Source organism: Trachypithecus francoisi, unplaced genomic scaffold, assembly GCF_009764315.1.
Source record: "Trachypithecus francoisi isolate TF-2019V2 unplaced genomic scaffold, Tfra_2.0 Lachesis_group0, whole genome shotgun sequence".
In the NCBI taxonomy this organism is placed as follows: domain Eukaryota; kingdom Metazoa; phylum Chordata; class Mammalia; order Primates; family Cercopithecidae; genus Trachypithecus; species Trachypithecus francoisi.
Window position 1 is genome coordinate 65,541,164 of NW_022681453.1, and position 27,093 is coordinate 65,568,256.

General features: G+C 51.8%; 1 protein-coding gene across 1 annotated transcript in view; it reads left to right on the top strand.

Moving 5' to 3' along the window:
- Positions 1-3,759: 3,759 nt before the first annotated feature.
- ADCY5 (adenylate cyclase 5) overlaps positions 3,760-27,093 on the top strand; it is a 166,405-nt gene continuing 143,071 nt past the window's right edge. The window contains exon 1 of the mRNA XM_033211005.1: positions 3,760-5,438. Coding sequence (XP_033066896.1) covers positions 4,305-5,438 — 1,134 coding nt within the window. The 5' untranslated portion in view covers positions 3,760-4,304. The remainder of the gene's footprint in view (positions 5,439-27,093) is intronic.

Sequence of the window (27,093 nt, forward strand, 5' to 3'; positions counted from 1 at the left end):
GGCTGGAGTGCAATGGTGCAGTCTCGGCTCACCACAACCTCCGCCTCCCAGGTTCAAGCGATTCTCCTGCCTCAGCCTCCTGAGTAGCTGGGATTACAGGCGCCTAGCACCACGCCTAGCTAATTTTTGTATTTTTAGTAGAGATGGGGTTTCACCATGTTGGCCAGGCTGGTCTTGAACTCCTGATCTCATGATCTGCCCTCCTTGGCCTCCCAAGGTACTTGGGATTATAGGCGTGAGCCACTGAACCCAGCCAATACTGATTCTTTCTAGGTGATGTGATTATGAGTGTGTTTTCTTTCTTTTTAATTTTATCCACATCAATCATACATGGCTTTTGTTGTAAGACAACTATTTTAAAACATTGAATAAAATTAAGAGGAATGACTTTGGGATAGCTCTGGGAATGAGAAGATGAGAGGATCAAGGATGGAACGTTGATCAAGAGCCTTGATACCTCCGGCCATGTGGCCCCTGTCCGTGCAGTTGACTATGTCTTGAGGGTGCCACCCATGTCATATCTGCTACATTGCTGCATGGTAGAATACACGGAGCAGACTGCTACAACTATGAGCTTCAGGCAAACTTTTTTTTTTTTTTTGAGACAGAGTCTCACTGTGTCGCCAGGCTAGAGTGCAGTGGTGCGACATTGGCTCACTGCAACTTCCACCTTCTGGGTTCAAGCGATTCTCCTGCCTCAGCCTCCCAAGTAGCTGGGACTACAGGCACGCACCACCACGCCTAGCTAATTTTTGTATTTTTAGTAGAGACAGGGTTTCACCATGTTGGCCAGGATGGTCTCGATCTCTTGACCTTGTGATCCGCCTGCCTTGGCCTCCCAAAGTGCTGGGATTACAGGCGTGAGCCACCGCGTGCCCGACCTTTTTTTTTTTTTTTTGAAATGGAGTCTCATTCTGTCACCCAGGCTGGAGTGCAATGGCGTGATCTCAGCTCACTGCAATCTCCACCTCCCGGATTCAAGTGATTCTCCTGCTTCAGCCTCCAGAGTAGGATTACAGGCTCGCACCACCATGCCTGGCTAATTTTTGTATTTTTAGTAGAGACGGGTTTCACCATGTTGGCCAGGCTGGTCATGAGCTCCTGACCTCAGATGATCTGCCTGCCTTGGCCTCCCAAACTGCTGGGGTTACAGCTGTGAGCCACCACACGCGGCTGGACAAACTTTTTGATTCCCTAAATCTGTTTTCTCATCTTTATAGTAGGGAGAACCTTCCTCAGAATAGTTATCTGACAATAAAATGTTTACAGACATACAATAGTTGCTTAGTAAATATTAGTCCATCCTCCCTTTCTTAGACATCTTTCCTTGCTAGACCCAGGTTTGACCTCCAGGCCCTTGTTTAGGTCGTCACAGTGGGAAGTGACGCCCCCTCTCTCTGAATGCCTGAGGTGCTGTGTGGACTTCTATTGAACCCAGAACTTTGCTCTGACCTAGAGTTAGTGGCTAGCTCTTCTGCATCCCTGACTTGTTCCCGGTCTATAGTTTGGTCATGTCTCCATCCTGGTAGCAATTAGCGCAGTGCTTTTGTACATTGAGGGTTCTCTAGAATTTTTATTGACTAAATTCATGTTTTTTTTTTTTACAACTTGGCTAATAGTGGAATACTCAAAGGCTGGATTACTCAAGGGTTAGTTTATTCTGACCTCTTGGAATTTTTCTCCTCCCAATTTGTAACTCTAGCAAGGTTCATCTTCCAGTCTGCATAGATGACCAGCAGAGAGAGACAAAGAAGGAAGCTCACTTAGACCTCTAGACTCCCTGTCGGAAGCTCTGAGGAGAGAGCTGGAGGATGAAGAAGGGGAAAGTAAAAGCTGTTTACCCCCAGGCTGGGTAGGGGTGTGGTCTCCCACCTCTCCAGGGTTTAGACTGTCAGAACTCCAGCAGGACAGCTTGGGGACAAAGGGAATGGGGTAGACACATCATTCTACAGGCCTAGATCCTTTTTGCCCAGCAGTGGAATCCTAATCTCCATTCCTGCCTCTTGTGGCTGGTGCTGTGTATCTAGCCATTTTCCCCTTCCCCTGCTTCCCCACAGCGGGCACGCCAGCTTGCTCAGGTGCCCACCCTTCCTGCTAACACCTTGTTAGGTTAGGGAGGCAGTCTGGCGCTAACGAAGGACCTTTGGGTGCCAAGTTAGGAGACCTGTGTGACCTGTGGCAAGTTGAATAAGCTCCTTGAACCTCAGTTTCTGCATCTATAAGCTGGGAATAGCTACACGGTCTCTGTCCTCTGCCTCATCCTAGGGTTACTGACGGCAACCAAGTGAGATTTATGAGACTTTATGAACAGGCAAAGAGCGCTTTATAAAACCGAGGTGTTTCCAGTGTTGACTGTGGGGCTTTCTCCTAGTAACTACCCACCAAAGCCTCCCTGTCCGCCCCGCCCTGGCTGCATCGGCCTCACCCACTGCATCACCATCTTTTCCATCACTGTCTTCCTGCGTCTCAGAAGTCCTGTTTCTGCATCTCCCCCGTCCATTTCCGGGTCTGGCTCTCCGACCCCTGCGACCCCTCGAGGGACTCTGTTCTCCTTCTCCTTGAGGCAGTCGCTGCCCAGGCGCCCCCCGCCCGGTGCGCCCTCCTTCGGCACAGCCGCCGGGCCAGAGAATCGCCCAATAAGAGCGCCGGACTGAAGTCTGACAGCTCCGGAAGCGGCCAATCGAGCCGGGCCAGGGAAGGGGGGCGCAGCGCCGGGGCTGAAGTTGGGCTAAATGGGGGGAGGGGGATTAAAGGGGGATACAAAAGAGGGGAGCTAGGACTGGGGGAGCTGGAGCCCCAGCCAGGGGCGGGGGAAGACCGCGCTCCACCCAGGTCTGGTGACCGGACCGCAGGCTGGATGCGGCTCCTAGTCCCAGGGAGGGAGGGGCGCAGCGAGAATTTTAGGTGAGGAAGGGGAACTGGGGTGCCCGCGGCCAGGCCTGAGGATGCCCGCGGGGCGCCGAGGCTGGGGCCACGGCCAGGCCGGGGGCGGAGGCGGCCTCGCGCCGCTGTGAGCCGAGGCCCGGGCGGCGCGGGGGGCGGGGAGGCAGCGGGAGGAGGGAATGCGGAGGGCTCTCCGGCGGCGGCGAGCGGGCGAGAAGGGAGGAGCGGCGCGAGCGGCCGGAGCGGCGCAGGGCCCGAAGCGTGCATGGCGCGCCCTGAGCCGGGCTCCCGCGGGCCCCCCCGGAGCGCCTCCCGGGCGCCGCGGCTCTCAGGCAGGCCCCTCTGGGCCGGCTGCTTCTGAGCTCCGGCCCTGGATCTTTGGATGCCTTACTCCTCGGGAGAAGCCTGCCTGCGTTGGGGCAGAACGGCGGCAGCGCTGCGCCGGATTCCGTCCTCCGCCTAATCGTTCCGCACCGGCCGCGGTGGGCCCGCAGCCGGCGGCGAGGAGCTCGGGGCTTGCGAAGCGGGCGCGACAGCTCTCTGGGCCGGTGGGTCCCGGCCGGCCCCGCTCCCTTTGCGGGAAAGGGGGAGGCGAGAGAGGAAGGGCCGCACCGCAGGAGCCGGTCCCGGACCCGGACCCCGCCCCCTGCGCGGACGCGCCGAAGGCTGGGCTCGGCTTTTGCCGGGGCCACGCTTCCACTCTCGCCGCGGGAGGTGGGGGATGCGGGCGACGGCCCCCCCGGGCTCCAGGACCCACCCCCCCGGGGCTCCGGAGCTATTGCTCCGCCCGCCGCCCCCTCCCCCGTCCTCTCCACCTCCCATCCCACCTCCCCACCCCTCGTAAGAAAATAATGCTGGCTGGCGCCCGCACCTCCCAGTCGCTCCCAGTCCGCTGCGAGGAAAGGGCACCCACAGTGTCTCCTCGCCGGGACCCCCGCCGAGCCTGCCTCGCCACCGCCGAGCCCCGAGAGCAGCTGGGCTCCGCTTAGGCGGAATCTGCGAGCGCCGCGCCCGGGCACTGCCGGTCCGGGGAGGCACCGCCCGCAAGGACACCGCTCCGTCCCGCCTTGTCCGCAACTCCGGCCCTCGTCGAGCTCGACGCGAGCCAGGATCCCGGACGTCTCTCCACGTGCGGCGCAGCAGCAGCCCGACCAGTCCCCGCGACCCCTCCTCGGAGGCAACTCCATCTCGGACCTGGGACTTCTGACGAGGATCCTCAGCTACTTCTCACCTCGGGGCTGTGCCCTCCTCCTTCGCTCAGGACGGGGGTGCCAAGATGCCCCGCTGCGGCGCAGGGCCCCGGGCCGCCCTCGACGTGTGACCCTAGCCTGGTCCCCCTGCTCGGCCGTCCGCCCTCCCCTTGGAGACCCCCGGCCCGGCTTCCGGGGGAGGAGGAAGGAGACTACGAGGCCGAGAGGGGGATGTCCAGCTCCAAAAGCGTGAGCCCCCCGGGCTACGCGGCGCAGAAGACTGCGGCGCCGGCGCCCCGGGGAGGCCCCGAACACCGCTCGGCGTGGGGCGAGGCCGATTCCCGCGCGAATGGCTACCCCCATGCCCCCGGGGGTTCTGCCCGCGGCTCCACCAAGAAACCCGGGGGGGCGGTGACCCCGCAGCAGCAGCAGCGCCTGGCCAGCCGCTGGCGCAGCGACGACGACGACGATCCTCCGCTGAGCGGCGACGATCCCCTGGCCGGGGGCTTCGGCTTCAGCTTCCGCTCCAAGTCTGCCTGGCAGGAGCGCGGCGGCGACGACTGCGGTCGCGGCAGCCGCCGGCAACGGCGGGGCGCGGCCGGCGGGGGCAGCACCCGGGCGCCCCCTGCGGGCGGCGGCGGCGGCTCGGCGGCGGCGGCTGCCTCGGCTGGCGGGACGGAGGTGCGCCCTCGCTCGGTGGAGGTGGGCCTGGAGGAGCGGCGGGGCAAGGGGCGCGCGGCCGATGAGCTGGAGGCCGGCGCCGTCGAGGGCGGCGAGGAGTCCGGGGATGGCGGTAGCTCGGCAGACTCGCGCTCGGGCGTGGGGCCTGGCGCGGTGCTGTCCCTGGGCGCCTGCTGCCTGGCGTTGCTGCAGATATTCCGCTCCAAGAAGTTCCCGTCGGACAAACTGGAGCGGCTGTACCAGCGCTACTTCTTCCGCCTGAACCAGAGCAGCCTCACCATGCTCATGGCCGTGCTGGTGCTCGTGTGCCTGGTCATGTTGGCCTTCCACGCGGCGCGGCCCCCGCTCCAGCTGCCCTACCTGGCCGTGCTGGCGGCCGCCGTGGGCGTCATCCTCATCATGGCTGTGCTCTGCAATCGCGCGGCCTTCCACCAGGACCACATGGGCCTGGCCTGCTATGCGCTCATCGCCGTGGTGCTGGCCGTCCAGGTGGTGGGCCTGCTGCTGCCGCAGCCGCGCAGCGCCTCTGAGGGCATCTGGTGGACCGTGTTCTTCATCTACACCATCTACACGCTGCTGCCCGTGCGCATGCGGGCCGCGGTGCTCAGCGGGGTGCTCCTGTCCGCCCTCCACCTGGTCATCGCCCTGCGCACCAACGCCCAGGACCAGTTCCTGCTCAAGCAGGTAGGGGCCCACCTGGCCACCGGGGCTGGATTGCAGGGCGGGCAGGCCTCAGCTTGACTCCAAAGAAAGGGATCCCACCCTCACCCTTTCGAATGGTGAAAAGAGCCAGAGAGACAGGGCTTGGCCATGTAGGCTGTTTGGGAGCTTCTTACCCCGCTCTGAGCCGCAGCGGCTTCGTTTACAGAAAGACTGCCCGTGTGTCGTTTGCAGTGTCCCTTGCCCCTTAGATAACGTGTACTGAACTGTAGCCATTACTGTGGGAATGCAGTGAGGAAGGAAGGTTGGAGGAGAAAATTATAAGGAGTGTTTCCCATCTCTTCCTGAGCTTCTGTTCTTATATACAAAAGGCCGCTAACAAAACTGGCTGGACCCTCTAGCAGCCACCCCCTCCTGGGTGCCACTGCTGCTTTGTTAATCCAGACCTGGATAGAGGGTTGGTGAGGGGACACCCTGCACCCCTTGCTTAGTGGTAAGGAGGAGATAGCATGAGCCTGCCACCTGTCTAAGTCTGGGGATTTGGTAGCTGGAGATATCCCTGAACTTGCAGGAGGACTGACAAGTTTGTTTCAGTTAGCAAAGTGCCCCAAGCCAAAAAGCTGCCCTTAGCTAAAGTGGGAAGGAACCTCTGAGATGGGTGTGGTGGCAATTCCCCTTCCGGCCTGAGCAGAAAGCTGTTGTTGAACATCATGACCCTTTCAAGTGGGTGCCCCTGGTCATTGCTTGTGGTAGGGACATTTTATCCCTGCTGGGATTTGTTGGCTGAGCCTAGAACTGTAGGTTCAGGAAGAAATACAACTTTTGCCTGGTTAACTGGCGACTCTCTTAAAGGCTTCTGGGAGAGGGGCATGTTGGCCATCCTGACCTCAGGGTGAGAGGAGCCCCCTAACATCCATACCACATCTCCCTTTAGTGTCCTGTAGTCTGGTTTCCTGGTCCTCATCCATGATTGCTTCTGAACCTGCTTGTTTGCATGCTGCTTCACTGTGAGAGTCCACTGGGCCCTTGCTACAGGCAAGTCTCTTCACCTTGGACCCCAGTGCACACATCCCCCCACTGGTGTCTGCTTTCTCGAATAGAACCTCTTAGGGGTTTTCCATTGTCATTGCTTTCCTCCATGTCCCCTCTTCTAGTACCTTCCCTTAGACTTTTATCCTCTTGAGTACCACATCTTTCTTGAGTTGCTCTCCTGTGCCCCCTGGCTTACTGGACACAGTATTCTCCCATAGGGAATAGCACTGTTGTGGGTTTCAGGGCTCTGGGCTCTAGCTGAACCTGCAAGGTGCTCTGTGACTGGGAGGGAGGGGACACACAAGCTCTCTGGGCCTTTGCTACCTTTTCTAGGGAATGAGAGGATTGTTTATGTCCCTTCCACTTCTGACATTCTCTGCCCCAAGCCGTACCCCTACAAGGAACCTTCTCCTTACATTCCAGCCACACTGGCCTCTTGGTCTTCTGCATGATTAACAATAGAGTCAGACGCACAGAGTGGAGCACTTATTCATTCTCCAGTGTCCACTGGTCTTGCTGTCTGTCCAGTGTAACCTCCATGGATGCACAAATCCCAAGGTATATGTGTTTTTCCTTCTCCATTCTCTCACCCTTACCTAGCACAGTGCAGAGTACTTAGTAGGAATTTACTAGCTGTTTGCCAGTATAGTTGGGGTCCAGTGAGTGGAGTAGGTGGGGCTGTTGATGCTAAGTTAAAAGTTTTTTTCTGATCTGAGATCAGAAGAAAAAAAAAAATATTTAGAGACCAGCTTTGAAGAAGCCTTTTGAGAGGTGGTGGTTTAAAAGTTACTACCATTGTCAGTGCTTATAAAAGCCCCAACTCTTTTGACCCAAGGACTCGTGCTTTCAGGTGGTTGTTGTATCTTTGGGGACTGCTCCTGATGTGGGTGGATGTAGCTTTTCTGTAGAGGAAGGGGCATGTCCTCCATGTGGAGATTTTCAGGGTAATTCAGGGTATTTTGTGAACCAAACTTGGGACACAAGGTCTGTTTACAGCTATAGGTATGGTTTCTCCTGAGGGAGACCGGAGTCAGATCCCAGGAAAGGGGTGCTGAACCTGGGGGACCCCAATTCCACCCTCGCATGAAAATACCATTGCAGCAACAGAGTGTCTGTCTGACTGACTTCCCCTTCTGGTTCCTTAGGCAAATCCCTCTCCCTTCTCTCCCCACCCCCACTGGCTCCTACCCCGTTCTTCTTTTACCCATTTTGGTCTTTAGACCTTTGCAAGGCTGTAGGATTTTGGGTGGATTTACACTTACTTTATATGATCTGCTCTGAGTGGTGCAGAGCTTGTTATGAGTGGTTCAAGACAAGGGAATGCAAACATTTCCTCTATTTGGCTTCAGAGAAAACTGTATCTTTTTTTGTTTGTATTTGATTTACCCTTTTGATTATGTTTCATATAAAATTTGTCTTTCTTGAGCAAACCCTGCTGGCTGGTGGGGGAAGTCCAGCATTAACCTCTGCCTCAGGTTACTCCAGAGCAGCAGGCATGTGAGAGTGGTTTGGCTTAGATGCCTTGTTCTTTTCTTTGGTGAGACACATGTCCAGGGAAATGGGTGGCAATGAGCAGTTGCTATGTTGGGGCTTTGGGAATTCTCCATTTGGTGGCTTGGGCACATAGTAGGCCCTCAGTAAACTGGACTGGCATTTCTTCACTGTTCCTCTTGCAAGGCTGGACCCCTCCCCGTTTGCTCAGGTCCTCAGCATCATTATCTGACCTGTGTATTTTATTCTTCTTCAGCCTCTCATGTGTGGGGCTCTGCCCTTGGCTCCAATTAGGAGAAGCGTTTGGTTGCTTAACCAGTGGCTCCTGATGGTTTTGACTCAAGGGAGGAACAGGACACAAGGTGCCACATAGCCCCTCTTGGTAGGATGGTGTTTCTTCTCTTCTCTGTCCCTCTGGCTCCGTCCCTAGTGTTTGTCACCCTCCCCCTCGGCTCCTTCTCTCTCTCTGCCTGTTCCTTTCTTCTCTGACTTCCTTTCTCTTCCCTCTCCCTCTGATTCCTATTACTGTCTGCCCGCCTCGCCTCTCTGCTGCCTTCCTGCAGGCTCTGCTTTCCCATCTCTCTCTCCCCATTCGAGGCCTCTCAGCCTCTTCTGTGCTCTTGTCTCACTGTCGTCTCCTGTCTCCTCGCTGGGGTATAGTAGGAACGTCACGGGGTTGTTTTTTTTCTCCTCCTTTGCCTGTTAGAAGTCCCTCTGCTACACCCATACCATAAATAACACTGGAGCATCTGCCAAACACATTCCTCACTTGTGTTAATAGGCTGCAATGATGCCGGAGCCTGTTGCCATGGTAACCTCATTTTTGTTTGACTGTATCCCACTCTGCTACATAAAGCTTCTGCACGCACTCACACAAAAACAAGCATGCTCACACAACTATTACATATGCTTAGCTATTAATGATTATTTTGGAGAAGGCATCGTTGTGTCCTGTGGGGGCGGGGTGGTCATTTGCACTCCAGGAGATGAGCAGCTCTACGGTCTGGCGTGACTCTAGGTGAGAATGGATGGAAGAGCTCTTTGAAAAGTGGAGAGTCCTGTTCAAATATGGGATATTATTATTATGCATCCACATTCAACCTGCCTGACATGGTTTCTGAGGAGAAGATTCTGACCCCACGTGGATCCCCATGAGCTTGGGGGAGCCGCTAGGGGTTTTCCCTGCAGTGTGGGACAGTCCATCTCCCACTCCACCCTGTCTTTTCTCAGCTTCTTAGGCACTTTCCCCTACCTCTTGCAGAGGCACTCAGTGATTTCCTGCATTTCTTCTTTTGTGCCTGTTTGAACCTACAACTGTCACCAGTTGTTCCAGTGATCAGAAAGGCACAGGCGCTGTGTGGGTGAAATTCTGTGACTGTGAGCACGTGTGTCTGTAGCGAGGAGGCAAGTGAGGGGTGGGGGTAGGGATATGGACCAAGAATCGAGGCTGTGGCTGTTCAGGGGTGCATGTGTGTATGTGAGCATGTGCACATCTGTCTATCTGGTGTGAGGCTGACCCAGGTGGTGGACGTGGGCCTGGGAAGTCTTTGTGTTAACTTTGAAAGGAGATCATGGCAGCCTGTCCTATTTATTCTTGGCTGGTAGTTGGCTTCCCCTGGCCATTTGCTTTTCTGGTCCTGGGTCTTGATGGTTCTTCAGACCTTGACCTCTGGCTCCCCAGGGAAGTACCTGGGGCTCTTCTGACTCCATGGAGTCCCTCTCTTCTCTTTCAAGAACCTTTCCTGCTACCCACCTGCTTAGCAGCCCAGCCCAGTAAGCACTGCTGAAGAGCTGCCACCTTGCTCTGGAATTTGGCCCAGAGGCCTGTCTGGTGGATCACTTTGACTGCCCAGTGTGAGACGCTGGGTAGAGTGGAGAAAGATGCTTTCACCCACAGGCCCGGGTATTGTCTGCCACCAATTACTTCCCCTATCATCTGCGTTTCTGGATAGGAGAAACTTGGTGGCAGTGAACTTCAGCAGCAGGCTTAACCCCAGCGCAGCAGCAAGCTGGGGTTGGGGGTTGGCTTTGGGTTTGGAGTGGAGGAGGGTCTGCTTCTCTTACCTCAAGGCTGACTGTATTTGCCGATTATATTTGTTGATTGTTTATTAGATCGCTTCTTTCTCCCAGAAGCTAGGAGGGGATATTTGCGGGGAGCAGAAGTGGCTGGGGTGGGGGTCATCTTCTAGATCCCTAGAGTGCCTTGATCCCTGAGGGAAAACTTCAGGAATGGCGGAGACTCAGCGGAGGAACACAGTGCGCAGCTGCTGTATTTGCGGGAATGTACACTGTTAATAATTCAATCTCAGTGTTCATCTGCAACAGGAGTGTGAGGTCTATGTGCTGTGGGAGCACAGAACTGTGCGTTCATGTTTGTCTTTAACGAGGACATGGATGATGCGTTAAACCCCATCAGCCTCACAGAGAGTTTCAAAATCAGTGTACAAAGCTTGGACAGGAACTCTCCTGTGCATTCAAGCTCTGGCGAAGGATGGTGGCCCATGCTCGGGCCAAGCCTCCTTTCCCGCAAGAGGTGTGAATGGAACTGCCATCTTGGTCCTCACCAAACAGGGACCTGAGGAGGGAGCCTCCAGTGATGGCACAACCTCTTGCTGAGTGCCTCCTGTCCATGGCTGCCTGCCTGCTACTTCAGTTCATTTTATCTTGGTGATGGGTGCAACCTGCTGTCATGTGTTTCCCAGGAGTGTAACCTGCATTGAGAATGAAAAGTTTGCTCTGTGGGCTTCAACATGATGGTGCCCGTAAGTCCCTTGGGTATAGTTACATAAGTGAGGCCCTAGCATCCTTCTCTCATCCATGCTTATCAGATGAGGGTAGCTGGCTCATGGAAGGCAGGATCAGCATTCATTTTTCTCCCAAACACAAAATTGCAAAATTGGAAAGCCCTGCTTTTTTTTCTTTTTTTTTTTTTTCCTCCTTAAGGCAATATCCAAATGTAGGACAGGGAAGATCTCCTTTTACAGCATTGTGAAGAAAGTCTGGGGGTTTCTAGTTAGCGGACAGTGAGCTTAATGTGAGCCCGCATTTTGGAATGGCTGTTAGAAAAGGCCCACAGGATCTTGGTTAGGTTTATAGCCTTATCCAGTTCATCGGAAGATTGAGGCCTGGTCTGAAATACAATGGCCTCCGATTCTAGACTTCAAAGGAGAGTGACCGGTTTTGTAAGGGGAGGGGAAACTTCTGAGAGAGCATTTGAGAGAATGGAGGATATTTAGCTGGGAGAAAAGCAGACCATATCAGGTAAGAAAACCTAACGCGAAGGGCAAGGTGTTATTGCTGGGATCCCTGTTTTCAGATATTAGAAGAGGGACTAAATTATTTTCTGTTGCTCCCAAGCGTAGGCTTGTGGCAGATGGGTGGAAGTAGTAGACAGGTCTCAGCTCAAGGTAGATGACACCTTTCTAGCCATTGGGGTTGTGGCAGCCAAATCAGGTGCCTCTTGGGTAGCCAGCTCTCCATCAGTGGAGGTGTTCAAGTGGAGGCTAGATGGCCACCTCCTTGGCTTGTTACTGAGGAAATTGACTGCTTGTTGAAAGTTTGGATGGATCACTGACTGCATCATTGATTCCTAACCTTGGTTTCTAATAATCACCTGGGAAGTTTTTGAAGAATGCAGACTCACAGGCCCCACTGGGAAGGTACAACTTGCGAAGGTCTAGGGTGGGGCCCAGGAATGGATCTCTATTTAAAACAACTTGGAGCTGGTTTTCAAAGCTCCCTGGGTGATTTTGGTGACCAGCTCTTAGGTTTGGGATCATTGGCCAAGAAGACTGCTCAGGTTACACCTAAGCCTGGAATTCTGTGGGTCAGTGTCTTGCAATAGAGTGTCAAGACCTCCTAAAGTCCTCCAGGGTGTCCTCTTATCATGCCCATCTCAGCCCCTGTTTAAAAGAAGCACAATGAGTGCATACATGCAGACTTGTTGGGAGGCATCCAGGTGGGGCTGGTGAGTGTGCACTGGTGCACAGATGCGGATCTGGAAGGCGATTGGGTCATAGTGGTGGTGGTAAAACAGGATGAGAGGGATGCGCAGCCATGGACTCTCTCTTGCCCCCTCGCCCCAGTCCCCCCTTCCTTTTTGAGGCAGAACAATCTGTGGCTCACCTTTTGAGGGGAAGGTTAGTAGAAAGATGGGCCTAGGTTTGACTTCTGGTTTATTCATTCATTTGTCTGGTGAGTGGATATGAAAACCACTGAGGACATCCCAGATCCAGAAGGGATGGTATAGAGTGTGGAGAATGAGGAAGTCAGGGGGTGGAGGAACAAGACAGGAGATAGGGAAGAATTCCTATCTTCTTCTAAGGGGAGTGTGCCTTAAAGAAAGGAAGAGAAGATTGGAACTGTGAGTATGAGGACGGGAGGGACTTGGAAGTGGGGGCAGGGCTGTTCTCTGGGAACAATGAGATATGGTCACAAGAGAAAGGGTGGGGTAGGTTAGACAAACAAGCACAGGGAGACAGTAGAGGCTTTATTCTTTAGGCCAGCCTCATGTGTCAGTGTGAAACTGTAATAGGCCCCCTCTCCCTGCCCACTACCTCTTGCTCTGGTCGGGTTATGAGCTGCTGCATCTGGGCTTGTGGCCTCCTGACCTCACACTTTCATGGTCCCCTCTCCCTTCCCCTTCAGGGCTCCCTGGGCCCTATCACAGAACTCACTGTAGTCCCACTTGGGTTTTGGAGGGAATCCTGAGGGACCCAGTGCCTCACCTCCATCAGTGCTCAGCACACAGTAGGTGCTCAGTGAGGGTTTGAATGAACAGGCTAATGAATGAATGGGTGGTGGGGTGGGTGGACGTCTGCACGCAGACTCTAAGCTCTGCCGAAGTGCTAGACCAACACCTCCACAGAAGGAAGCGACGCAGCTCGGCTTGGAAGCCTATTTTGGTGGGTTGTAATCCTAAACTCTGAGCAGGGCTTCCAAAATCCCTCCTGCTGCAATTTAAAATGTGTGCCTTCTTAGAAACAGAGAGCTGTTGCCTGGCACTGCTGATACTATATCACTTCACAGATTGGAAAACCATCATTAAGTCGTTCTTTCAGCCTTCTCCCTATTTGTTCAGATAATAATCATTTATTAGGTGTCTACCTTACACTAGGCACTATGCTAGGCCATGGGATTGCAAAGATGATGGGTTGTGGCTCTGAGGACCGCCTTCAGCCCAGGCTCTCCCACTAAATGTGCCCCTTGGAGGGCTGTTCGTAGATGTCTCACATATAGTAGTCCCTCCTTATCCGAGGGGGGTACAACCCAAGACCCCCAGTGGATGCCTAAAATCATGGATGGTACCAAACCCTATATAACACTATGTTCTTCTCCTGTATATCTATACTTGTGATAAAGTTTATAAGTTAGTCATAGTAAGAGATTAGCAATAATTAATAATAAAATAGAACAGTTTTGACGATATACTGTTCACAGTTTCAGGTGGAAGATTCGTTCTTACCGTAGATCTTAGCAATCTCAGCATATGATTTTTTTCTTTCCTTATTGATAACTTTTACATTTTCCTTAAAGAAAGCACTTTAGGGTCTGAGCACAGTGGGACCAGGCAAAGTGGCTCATGCCCGTAATCTCAGCACTTTGGGGGACTGAGGTGGGAGGACTGCTTAAGTCCAGGAGTTTGAGACCAGCTTGGGCAACACAGTGAGACCCGGTCTCTACAAAAATTTTTTTAAAAAGGTTAGTCAGGTGTGGTGGAATGCACCTATAGTCCTAGGTATCTGGGAGGATGAGTTGGAAGGATCTCTTGAGCCTGGGAGGTCAAGGCTGCAGTGAACTGTGATAATGCCACTGTACTCCAGTCTGGGTGGCAAAGTGAGAGATCCTGTCTCAAAAAAATAAAAAAGAAAGGAAGAAAGTGCTTTAGAGCTTCTCTTTGGCATATTCAAACTGCCAGCATCACTACGCTTGCACTTTGAGGACATTATTAAGTAAAACAAGGATTCCTTAAGCACTGTAGTACTGTGACAGTTGATCTGATAACTGAGCCGGCTATGGGGTGGGGGTAGGTAACACGCACAGCGTGGATCTGCTGGACAAAGGGATATTCATGTCCTGGGCAGGATGAAGCAGGACAGGGAGGTTTCATCACACTACTCAGAATGATGCACAGTTTAAAAGTTAGAAATTACTTATTTTTGGAATTTTCCAGTGAATATTTTCAGACCGTGGGTAACTGAAACCGCGGAAAGCAAAACTGAGGTTAGAGGGGGACTGTTTTACACACATACGGTCTGTGTCAAATAAATTTAGGAAATACTGGGTTAAACAGAATTCTTGGACATTAAAGCTTTTAATATGTAATGGGTATAAGAATTTACCAAAAGGGGGATATGGCATGAAGCCTTTTTCAAACACATTTGACTCCAGCACCGTTTTCCGAAGGAACCTATTGTGGGGAGGGCATTAGTGTTTGTTAGGACAAACTTGAGGACGCGCTTCTTCAAGGGCTGGGAGGAGCCTTAAAGTTTCTCAAGATCTAGCCCCTTGCCTCTGGGCCAGGCCTACCCGAAGGCATCTAGATGGGGTTTTTTTTGGTGGCTTTCCTCCCTCAGGAAGGAGATTGCTTAGACTGCATTGGCCTGCTGCCTGCTTTCAAGTCTCATTCTCCATCTGGGTCAGAAATCCTTTATAAAATAAACTGAGGGGGCTGGCAGGGACCAGGGGAATGCCTCCTTTATTTTGCATCAGTTTCTTTTAGGAGTTTTCTGCTGTTGTTAGACATCAGAACAGGTTGGGTCTGCACAATGACCCTTGGTGGCCTTGGGGTCCCTTGAATGTCTCTCTGGAACTTTTTCTTCGCAAGGCACTGAGTGCGTGGCTGCCCATGGGGAAGTAGTGTTGGACCATTCCAGATCAGCCTTCCCCAAATGTTTCTTTCCCATCCCCACTCTCTAAAAGGAGGAAGCTCATAAAGCATATTGATGATAACCTATAGCCCATATTGAGTCTTTACTGCAAACCTGGCACTGGGCTAATCCCTTCCATGCATGACCTCATCTAATCTTCATGTCATCCTTATAAGGAAGACATTTTGTATCCCCATTTTTTAAATTCTACACCACTGCAGAAACTGGGATAAGAGAAGGTAAGTAACTTCCCCAAGGTCACACAGCAAAGTTGTAACAGATGGTTCAGCACCCTGCCCATATCCCCTGGGCATGTAACTTTCACTCATACCAGCCAGACTTCCAGCTCCTAGCACCTGAGCGCTTTCGCTGGCCTTAAACCTTGGGGCCTGCGGATAGGGTAGGTCAGAAGTGCCAGGGAGTTACCTCGAGAGCAGCATTCAACCAATGGCTGTTTGGCACTGGTAGACGAACGCCCCAGCTCGTTTGACCTCGGGGTTGGGGGAATCTTATTCTGAGGCTGGTGTTCTGCATCGTCTCCTAGAACTCTCTAGAAGGATTAATCTCTAATGGCTCACAGTGGTTACAGGCTTTTGATAACACTCTTCTTTTTGGGGGCTTTCTTTCCTTCCTTTCTCATTTCTCCACTCCCCTCCTCCCCTCCTAATGTTTCCCAGACTCACCTCCCAGAAAAGTCACTTGTACTCAAATCCTTGTCTCAGGGGCTTTTTTCTAGGGGAATCCAAACAGAAAGTGGAGAAGCCTGCATCCTAACCCGGGTCTGACTTGAACACCAGCCGGGTGGGGAGGCTGCTTACTAAGAACGAAAATGCATGAAGTGCAGACCTCCATGGCAGAGTTGGATCCCTGGCCCTGTCTTGGGCCTCTCTCTTCCATTTGATAGCATGTGCTTATCAACAGCTGATTGATTGCTGGACTTGAGGAATGATATGAAATTTAAAAGACAGTTTTTACTTTATTTTTAAATTTATTATTATTATTATTATTGAGATGGAGTCTCGCTCTGTCACCCAGGCTAGAGTGCAATGGCATGATCTTGGCTCACTGCAACCTCTGCCTCCTGAGTTCAAGCAGTTCTCCTGCTTCAACCTCCCAAGTAGCTGGGACTACAGGCATGCCCCACCATGGCTGGCTAGTTTTTGTATTTTTAGTAGAGAAGGAGTTTTGCCATGTTCAAGGCCAGGCTGGTCTTGAACTCCTGACCTCAGGTCATCTGCCCGCCTTGGCCTCCCAAAGTGTTGGGATTACAGGCATGAGCCACCATGCCCAGCCAAAAGACAGTTTTTTAAAAAGACAAATTACTGTTTTTAAATTTTTGCTTTGAGACAAGATCTTACTCTGTTGCGCAGGCTAGAGTATAGTGGTGTGATCTTGGCTTATTGCAACCTCTGCTTCTGGGGCTCAAGCAATCCTCCCACCTCAGCCTCCCAAGTAGCTGGGACTACAGGTGCACAACACTATGCTCAGCCATTTTTGGCAATTTTTTTTTTATAAAAATGGGGTCTTGGCCAGGTATGGTGGCTCATGCCTGTAATGCCAACACTTTGGGAGGCTGAGGCGGGCATATCACAAGGTCAGGAGATCAAGACCATCCTGGCTAACACAGTGAAACCCCGTCTCTACTAAAAATACAAAAAATTAGCCGAGTGTGGTGGCACGTACCTGTAGTCCCAGCTACTTGGGAGGCTGAGGCAGGAGAATCGCTTGAACCCTGGAGGCAGAGGTTGCAGTGAGCTGAGATTGCACCACTGCACTCCAGCCCAGGCAACAGAGCAAGACTCCATCTCAGAAAAATATAAAATAAAAAATCTTGCCAGGTTGCCCGAGCTGGTCTTGAACTCCTGAGCTCAATCTATCCACCTGCATTGGCCTCCCAAAGTGCTGAGATTATAGGTGTGAGCCACCACACCCAGCTGAATTTTTACTTCTGAAAAATGTGTGGCTTTCTGGGCCTTTTTCATTTATACTCTGACCTGTCTTCAGGTTCCTAAGCTGCTGTTGTAAGGTGGCAGCAGAACTTGTGGTCTTAAAAAAAGGGTTTTCTGAGTATGAGAAACAAGGACCCTTGATTTGGGGCATTTCATGCAGGTTCTGAAAGAAGTTATGTGCTGACTAAAGGGTCTGCCAGCTTCCTGGAGAGGCTGTGACATCTCTCGGTCAGTGGAGGACTCAGTCATTGGTTAAATCTTCTTCTACTGGAGTCTGCAGGGACCTCATCTGTGGAGGCAGTCTCTCCAGCATTTCTCTAATTTTGGCACTACTACTCCAACGAAACCAGCCCAGACCGCCGTGCTCAAGCATCTAAAGCTCAGCTGAGTTCAATTCAGTGCTCCCTTACATATTTATTTATTTTTTTGAGACAGGTCTTGCCTGTTGCTCAGGCTGGAGTGCAGTGGTGCAATCACGGCTCTTTGCAGCCTTGACCTCCTCAGGTGATTCTTCCATCTCAGCCTCCCAAGTAGCTAGGACTACAGGCATGTGCCACCAGGCCCAGCTAATTTTTGTATTTTTTATAGAGATGGAGTCTTACTATGTTGCCCAGGCTGGTCTTGAACTCCTAGACTCAATCAGTCTGCCTGCCCTGGCCTCCCAAAGTCCTGGGATTACAGGTGTGAACCACTGCGCCCAGCCTCAGTGCTCACTTACTAAGCTCTTACTGTGCGTGGCATATACCCAAAGGAGTGAAACATGGCCCTTGCCAGAGAGGGGATTGTCACATATTAGCGGGAGTGCTAGTTGTCCTTTTGAGGGTCCCTGTGTCATCCTGCATGGTCTGTTAGGGTTAGGGTTAGGGTGGTTGTATGGGTAGTGGAGCGAGGAAGGGGAACGTAGGGCTATAGACCAGAGATTTCTTATCCTGGGTGCACCTTTGAATTCCCTGGGGAGTTTTAAAACAATACCTTAACAAGGCCCACACCAGATTATTTATATTTAACTCTCGGGATGAGGCTTGGGCATTCCTAGGGTTGAGACCTGGACTAGACAGTGGCTCAAATACCAGCCAAAAGGCTCAAATACTGTTATATTTAATTAGCATTTTTTAGATGACAAAGGACTTGTTTATGTGTGATCTCGTTTGCTTCTCATGGCAGCTCTAACAAGGTGATGTGTTAAAACGAGATAACCATTGGCTTTGGGGCCTGGAGGCCCAGAAGACAACAGCCCTGACTGTGTAATCCTGGCGGAGTGGCCCTAACCTCTTTTTTTTTTTTTTTTTTTGTGAGACAGAGTTTATCTCCCAGGCTGGAGTGCATGGAGCTATTTAGGCTCACTGCAAGCTCCGCCTCCCAGGTTCACGCCATTCTCCTGCCTCAGCCTCCCAAGTAGCTGGGACTACAGGCGCCCACCACCACACCCAGCTAATTTTTTGTGTTTTTGGTAAAGACAGGGTTTCACCGTGTTAGCCAGGATGGTCTCAATCTCCTGACCTCGTGATCTGCCCGCCTCGGCCTCCCAAAGTGCTGGGATTACAGGCGTGAGCCACTGCACCTGGCCCTGCCCTAACCTCTTTTCAGTCCTTTTTCTCTCCTGTGTACACTGGGGGTGATAGATTCCTGATTGACTGGATCTGTTCCTGGGTGCCCCAACTTAACGCAGGTGAGGGCACTCTGTAAGCTGTGAGGCGGGTTACAGACGTATGATGCTGATGTGGTTTTGGAGAGGAGTAAATAAGAGGCTCAAAGAGGTGAACTGACCCCATTCAGGTTACATTGCTAGGTAGTTAACTTTGGAGCTGCTGTACAAATTCAGATCTCTGACTCCAAACCCAGTGCTCTTTTCAGAGGTAGGGCAGTGCTAGGTCCTCCCTGTGGTGCTTTCAGAAGCTGTGTGGAGGGCCCAGCTGCTCTCAGGCAGTTGTCTCAGTTTGGTTTCGGAATGCGTGGCTTTTTATTTGTGACGGCCTTCCTTTCCCCATGGTGTCTGGTTCAGATGAGCATTAAATGGATTGTCATTTCCTGAGCTGTCATTGGTGCTGTGCTGAAGTGTTTGTTTAGGGGGCAGCTGGGATCAACTGTTTACCTATGAAGAGCTCCTGAGTGGTTTTATGGATGACTGAGTAGGGACTGAGACCCAGAAGAGGTATCAGAAGTGATGTTACGACTGCTCACCTCTGGGGTGAGGCTGCTGCACAGCCCGTCTTCTGGTGGCATAAGTGGGATGGGGAGGAAAGGGAGGAGCCTGCTGGGGACCCATCAGGATCACCTCTTGGTACAGCCCTGGAAGTCGGACCCGGGGTCTCTCTGTTGAGTAGCATTCAGTAGATACGAAGCTTAGTGCTTACTAGAGCATTTCTAGGGTGTCTCTAAAGCCCAGTTCCCCAGCACCATCAATACCCTAAGAGATACCCCAGCATCCTTTAGCTGTGCTTCAGATTCACTTCTGTTCCTGTCACTCTTCTTAAGAAAACTAAAGGAAAATGAAACTCATTTGCTAAGTAGATCTTTGAGATTATATTTTCACATTTTCTTTTGGGGGTGGGAAGGCTGTTTGTTCACTTAATGTGCCCTAGTCCCCAGTCTTCCTCTGGCCAAATCCCTTTCCTGTAAGCATTTCACCATGCTGAGTGGAAGGAATCCATCTGCCCCCTTGACTAGCTCCCTGTAGGTGATGCCAGCTTGGAAGTGTCTTGGCTCTGGCACCTCAGCTGAGCAGGCTGCGGAGGGACAGGGGCCTGAGCTGAACCCTGGGTGAGCAGTGTGGGCTTGCACTCCTCTGGGGCCTGCCTGCCTTTGTGGCATCTGACTCTGTGAATCTAAATTAGAAACATTCCCTTCTTTTTCTCTGTAGCACTTATGCTGGTTTGTAATTTTTCTCAGTAGGTTTGTTTATGTGTCTTTCCACTGGACTGTTGGCTGTCTGAGGGCAGGGATCTTGTCTGTTTCAATCCCCAAATATTTGCTGAATGTTATTGACTTTTAGATCCCTACTTGCCCAGCACTGTGGGAAGAAGGCAGGTAGTGCCCATTCTCAGGTTCCACAGGAGTTCTGACGTTGGCAGGAAGGGGTCCCTCTGGGTGCTTCTTCCTTGGGCTGGCATCTCCTCTACCAGAGCCCTGCTTCTCTTCCTTGTGCCTGGGCTCTGCCTTAGAAAACACTGGTTTTCAGCTGGATACAGTGGCTCACACCTATAATCCCAGCACTTTGGGAGGCAGAGGTAGGAAGATTACTTGAGGTCAGGAGTTAAAGACCAGCCTGGGCTACATAGCAAGTCCCTGTTTCCATACAAAATGAAAAAATTAGCCAGGCATGGTGGCATGTACCCGTGGTCCAGGAGGCTGAGGCAAGGGGATCACTGGAGCCCAGGAGGTCGAGGCTGTAGTGAGCTGTGATCGTGCCACTGCACTCCAGCCTGGGCACAGAGCAAGACCTTGCCTTATTAAAAAATAAATAAAAATAATAAAAATAAGTAAAACAAAAAATAGAAAACACTGGTTCTCCTCTCCTCTCCCTTTCTGGGATCCCCCACTGTACTGTCAGGCCACGTCGGAAGGGGCTGTGTTGCCCTATTTTTCTCTCCCTCTACCCGGTTCCTTCTCGAATCTTTCTTCTGGTGTCTTTTCCTGCCTGCTGCCTCCTCCCCACTTCTCTCTTTGCAGCTGTTAAGATGCGGGAGGACCTCAAAGACTTGACAAGAGGCAAGTTCCTGGGCATATTGAAGGACAATAAATATGAGTGTGGATCAGTACACAAATTCCAAAGAGGATTGTTCATTCTTTTCAAAGCAGTCCCAGGAAATAGCAGTTCCTGCAGTGCCTTTTCAACTTCCTTGTAGTTTATTGCCATGTATTACAGTGCATGTGTCAGCCTCAATTTTTCACCTTGAATGCCCAGGGCTGAGACTTAGGCTTTCTGGGTGGGTTAACCCCAAGGAGTCCATCAGAGCTTAAGGTGTGGGAAGTAAAGGCATATCAAGGAGCTTTCACCTAATCCTGGTGCCCAGGCACATTGGCAGTGGCTGGGCATCAGCATTTTGTAACGCTCTGGGTAATTCTGATGTGCATCAGGATTGAGAACTACTGCCCTGAGCCTCCCTCATCAGTGGAGGGGTCATGTGATGACACCGAGTCTGATTTATGGCTGTATTGAAAGGCAAGTTGTTTATATCTAAACGGTTTATTGTGGTGATTCAGTAGGAGTGATGGCCACTAAAAATGATTGCAGGTGTGTAAGAGGGGAAGAAAACTTGGTTGGTGGTTGGTATAAAAACCTTGTCAGGCAAGGCTGTGGCTTAGTATATTTATGTTGCTCTTATCACCAGCAATTAACCCCAAATGTGGCTGGATAAATGGCTTAGTGCAATGCTGTAATAACTGCAAGAATATTTTGGGAAATGACTGTTACACATGGCTGATAAACTGACCATCTTAGCAGAGCAGCAAACCTCACTGAACATTCCTGAAGGCTTGTCAGCTACAAACAAATGCCTATTGATCCATCAAATATTAACTCTATTAGCTCTTTCCTCCTCGTTTTTTTTTTTTTTCTTTTGAGAGAGCCTTGGCTCTGTTGTCCGGGCTGGAGTACAGGGCTATTCACAGGCATGATCATGGTACACTACAGTGTTGAGCTCCTGGGCTCAAGTGATCCTCCTGCCCCAACCTCCTGAGTAGGGAGGATATGATATTTCACTTTTGATTAGGGAGAAATTGTATAAACACCCGTGGCCTTAAAAGCCTCAGCAGTGTTCTTTAGTCTTTGTGAGTCTCTCTTTGACTCCACTGTAAACTAGAAGTGTCTGTAGTAGCTGCTCAATAAATAGCTGCTGGCTGGATGAATGAATTTGTTCCAGGTTACTCAACAGGTAGATAGCAGTGTTTGTCCAGCACTAGTACTTTTTCTTCACCTCTGTAGCTCACGAGAAGCACAGAATTATATAGCTGGCAACTCCCCATATGCGTTTGTTATTAGCATATGTGGCCAAGACTAGGAAAGTAAAGAAGGGTGATGTGCAGGGTGAGGAAAGGATGGGGCTTGTACCCTCCGAGGATTTCCTTCATGTCCACTGTGTGGTCAGTTAATTTCTAGCACCTTTAGATCACGGCAAGAAGGGCAAGGACCCTTCTGCTGCAGGTCCGGGCTCTGGGAGAACAGAGAAGCAGATGAAGCTGGGGTCTATCTGAGGACTGAAAAAGTTGGTAGGCACCAGCTATGGGGCTGGGACCTGGGGCCTGGGAAGCGTCCCTAGCCAGGACAGGGAGATGTCCTCAGGTTAAATCCTCCACGAATGACCACATGTGGATTGTGATGTGGTCTTTCTTTGGAAAGGGTTTATCTGGGGAGAGTTAATTTTGGATTTTGCTTTACGCTTATTTTTAAAGTGGAATATTTCTCCAGCATTGGTGACAATGGCCTAGAAAAGCCCGTTAGTCACCATCTGACATCTTCCCTGTGTGGGGTGTTGCTGCCTTTGCTTCTTTCCCACCTGACGCCTGTGGGGCTGATTTCGGTCCTCCTCCGAGGCCTCAGGGTGATTTCACTGGCAGGCAGTGCTGTGAGGAACTGCTGGGTCTGAAGTGGTGTCAGCCTCTGCTTCCATCCTGGGGTGTCCGGGAGCCAGGCGAGCTTGTGGGGTGGTGGGGAGCCACATCGGAGGATGCGATGGTGTCTTGGTGAGGCCTGTCCCTGTGAGTCCAGATCTGTAAGGCTGAGTCCGGCCTGTATTCCCCACAGTCTTTTTGCTCTTTGCTTTCCCTCTGTGTCTTCTGGAAGTCACCCTCAGTCTGGGACTTAAGGAACAGGTCTAATTTCTCTTAAGGGAACTGAAAGATATGGAATGCTCATCCTGTGTTCCCTGGGTCTCCTCTAGGTTCCTTTGTGGAGTAGGAAGAGGGTCTCTATGTGTTTGCCGTGGGCAGATGTGGGAGGCTGTGCTGAGGGCATAGGGGAATGGAGGAGATGCTGACCTGCACGCTTTGTTGAGAGGTGGGAGAAGGGCTGAGGCCGGTATTCACTCCCTACCCAGGCCGAGCTGCTCCCGCTGACATTCCTGCTGGGTCTCCACACCCCACCCCCAGGGCAGCCATTGGGGCAGGTGAGCTGGGGAGGAACAGCTGGGGTTGAACGTGGGTATGGGGTGGGGCAGCCTCTTCCCCAGCAGAGTGCAGTTGCTCAGAATCTTGGGTTTTTCAGAAGCTGAGAAGTCTGGGCTGGCCACACAGGTGGGATATGCCACTCTGATGGTGCATGTGCAGCCCTTACTCTCCCATCTGCTGTTCCCTGACCATGCCTGTCCCCTGCCCTCTTGAGGATGGGCCATCAGGTGGTTTTAGAGGAAGGTACCTCGATCTGTCGCTATCATTCTGTTGCTCTGTCACTTGTGAATGTGGCAGCCTCTGTGTTTCTGTGAACTCCAGGCCGCCTCAGTGAAGAAGCCTTCAGGATGCTGCGTGATTGGCAGGTGGGGGTGGGTGGGGCGTGCTCCTGAGATGAGGAAACTTACTTTGCCTTCTGCTCTGAGGAGAGGCAGGCTTTGTGGTCTCAGATGAGGGGGCTGAGCACAGATACTCACTGGGGCAGGGTTGGGGGGGGATCCTCCTTTTCTCTGGGGTCCCCTCTGGATTTGGAAGTATCCTAACAGCCAGCCAGGTGTGGGGTGGACCATGGCATCTAGCAGTCTTTGGGAACAGCAGCTCTTTCTTTTCCATGCAGCAGCCTGTGCACTTTCCTAATGAGCCCCTAGGGCTCTGGGCATGGAGAGGAAACGGGAGGCTTTGTCCCTGCCTTTGCAGAATGTTCAGTCTGATGGAAATCTACTTTTAGGAGATGCCCAGCCTAAAAATAATAGGCAATACAAATATTGCCAGTCCCTACCATTTATGACGTGCAGAGTGTCAGTCACGGTGTTGAACACTTAGTAGCTCATTTGATCCTCATAATCTCCCATTAGGTAGGTATTGTCTTTTTATTTTTCTTCAGATGAGAACCTTTGATGGATAAGGAAATTGAGGTTCAGAGAAGCGAAGTGACTTGCTTAAGGTTGCACAGTTAAAAAGTGATATGATGGGGCTCCAGTGCTCGCACTCTGAACCACTACTCCAATAGCTCACAAACGTGGGTGTGCAAGAATTCCCCAGGAACTCTGTTTAAAAATTTGATTCCTGGGCCGCTTGTCAAGAGAGTCTGATCCAGTGAGTCTGGAGTAGAGCCCAGGAATCTGTATCTCAAATAGGCACCTCCCCCCCAAATTAGTGGCATGTGCCCTGAGGATGCAGTTCTACCATCCAGTGCTCTTCCCAGGGGGAGAACAGATTGAAGTTATCAGGCTCTCCTTTCCCTGAAGTGATGGGCAGTGCCAGGCCTCTCTGAGAGACAGAAGTTTCTATGTTCACTGCACCAGGAGGTGGGCTCAGGAAGGGCACAATATGATGGTTACATTGAGAGTGGAGGCCGGGCGCGGTGGCTCAAGCCTGTAATCCCAGCACTTTGGGAGGCCGAGACGGGCGGATCACGAGGTCAGGAGATCGAGACCATCCTGGCTAACACGGTGAAACCCCGTCTCTACTAAAAAAAAAAAAAAAGAAAAATACAAAAAACTAGCCGGGCGAGGTGGCGGGCGCCTGTAGTCCCAGCTACTCGGGAGGCTGAGGCAGGAGAATGGCGTAAACCCGGGAGGCGGAGCTTGCAGTGAGCTGAGATCCGGCCACTGCACTCCAGCCTGGGCGACAGAGCGAGACTCCGTCTCAAAAAAAAAAAAAAAAAAAAAAAAAAAAAGAGAGTGGAGGGGAACTTCCTGCTGAGCCTATGCCTGGTGATTCTCAGAAGACAGAGCTAGAGGAGGCTTTGGAGGAAGCAAGGGAGCCAGGGGATGGAGACACTCTCATCCAGAGAGCAGGAGCTAGGAAGTAGCCTGGTAGCAGAACATATGTCAACAGCCAGAGAGAGGAGGCAGACAAAGGGATTTTCAGGTGACTGCAGGGACACCGATTGTTACACTACAGTGCATGACTGCCGGCACAAAAATCCTAGCAAGAAGACATCCACCCCTGCCTCAGTTTCCTTGTCTGTACAGCAAGATCAGATGGTTCCTGAAGGTCCTGTCTGTGTGTGCCATAAAGGGTGCCCTTGTTCAAATAAGAAGGGACTGTACTCCAGGGACAGGGAGTGCTGTGGGGACGAAAGTACTACAAACCTGGAGAAGCAGATAGTCACAAGGCCAGGTGGTGCATGGTTCCCAAATATTTCTTTCTAGACTCGACCTCAGACATGGGTCCCTGTCTATTGATCCTCCTAGTCACTGTCCCTCCATCTGCTTGAACCAAGCGTGCCTCTGAACAAAATTCCTCATCATCCCTAAGTTGACTTTATTTTTATTATTATCAATTCTCTCTTTGCCTAGGTGCTGGTGTTAAATGATGGTTGAACTGAATTATTTAACAAATATCTACCATGTGTTAGGCACCGAGAAACCAAATATCTACCATGTGTGGCACCGAACAAGCCACAGACCCTGTCCTCAACAGCAAACCTGTAAATATTGTCACCTGTGTCAAGCTGCATTCTAAGTACTTCTGTTAACTCCGTTAATCTTCACAGTAGTCCTGTGAAGTAAGCACTGATACTGTCACCCACATCTAGTAGATGAGGACATTGAGTATGGCAGGTTAAGTAACTTGTCCAAGCTCACACAAGGAACTGGGCAGCCTGGCTCTGGGGTCTGGTCTCTCTCTTTTTTTTATTTTTTGAGACGGAATCTTGCTGTGCCGCCCAGGCTGGAGTGCAGTGGCGTGATCTCCACTCACTGCAAGCTCTGCTTCCCGGGTTCACACCATTCTTCTGCCTCAGCCTCCCGAGTAGCTGGGACTACAGGCGCCTGCCACCGCGCCTGGATCATTTTTTAAAATGTATTTTTAGTAGAGATGGGGTTTCACTGTGTTAGCCAGGATGGTCTTGATCTCCTGACCTCGTGATCCGCCCGTCTCGGCCTCCCAAAGTGCTGGGATTACAGGCGTGAGCCACCGCGCCCAGCCGGGGTCTGGTCTCTTATACATCACCACCTCCCAAGTCCAGTGGAGGGTCCTAGGAGACTTCCCAAAAAAGATGTTCTCTGAGCTAGCTTAGAGAATGAATAGGGGTTTCCATGTGCAGAGACATGGGAAAGGGCAGCCTTCACACAGAGAACAGCAGGAGCGAAGGCATGGAGGCCAGAAACTAAACCAGGGGCCAGGGAGAGTGGCCAAGGAATATGGTGGTAAAGGCGAGGCTGGCTGGGAAGTGGGACTGGGTTGGGAAGTGTATAGATGTCCGCACCAATACATTTGGGTTTCTTGGAGGGAAAGGAGATTTCTAGAAAGCTGTGTGCAGAAGAGTAAGTAGATATGGTCCCACCTGTGATTAGAAAGGTGGCTCTAGTGTTAGGGCATGGAGGTGGTCTACAGAGGGAGAGCCTGGAGGCCAGTGATGGGTGTGGTAGCTGCTGCCCTTGTCCAGGGAGGCTGGAAGAGGCCCACTGAGGGAGCTGGAGGGCTAGGGCCACAGGGAGCCCCTGGGCATCTGCCGATTAGTGTCTTCCTACCTTGGTTACCAATGGCGCTAAAGCGTGTCCCTCATGTCCCCCAATCAGGAGATCTTCTCCAGCCTCTGGGGAACCAGATCTCACCTCTTCCCCAGGGGACTTGGATGGATCCCAAAGGCCTTCCTCCTTTTCCTGGGCTTGAAATATCCCATATCAGCCTCCTTCCTTCAAATTCTCAGGGCTCTGCCTTCATCCAGGTGTTAAGCACCCGAAGAGTCAACCTCCTAGCTTCTCCTCCCTCTGGAACCTGGGAGCCCCCACTTTTGCCAGCCCCCACTGGGTGCCTCTGAGGACCTCATTCCTTGGACCCTGGTGTCTAGGGCACCCCAAGCCCCAGCAGAGCTCCTGGCACTCCTACAGGCTCCTTGTGCCAACCTCCACATAGCCTCCTTTCTCAGGGCTGCCTGACAAAGTATATACTTAACTCTTCTGTTTATTCCTTGCCCTCCTTCCATCCATAGCCTCTTTAGAGTGTCAGCTCTGGCCGGGCACGGTGGCTCATGCCTGTAATCCCAGGACTTTGGGAGGCCGAAACAGGCAGATCATCTGAGGTCTCCTAGGAGTTTGAGACCAGTGTGCACCAATATGGTGAAACCCTGTCTCTACTAAAAATAAAAAAAGTAGACTGCCTTGGTGGCGCACTCCTGTAGTCCCAGCTACTCAGGAGGCTGAGGCAGGGGAATTACTGGAACCCGGGAGGGGGCGGTTGCAATGAGCCAAGAACACGCCACTGCACTCCAGCCTGGGCGACAGG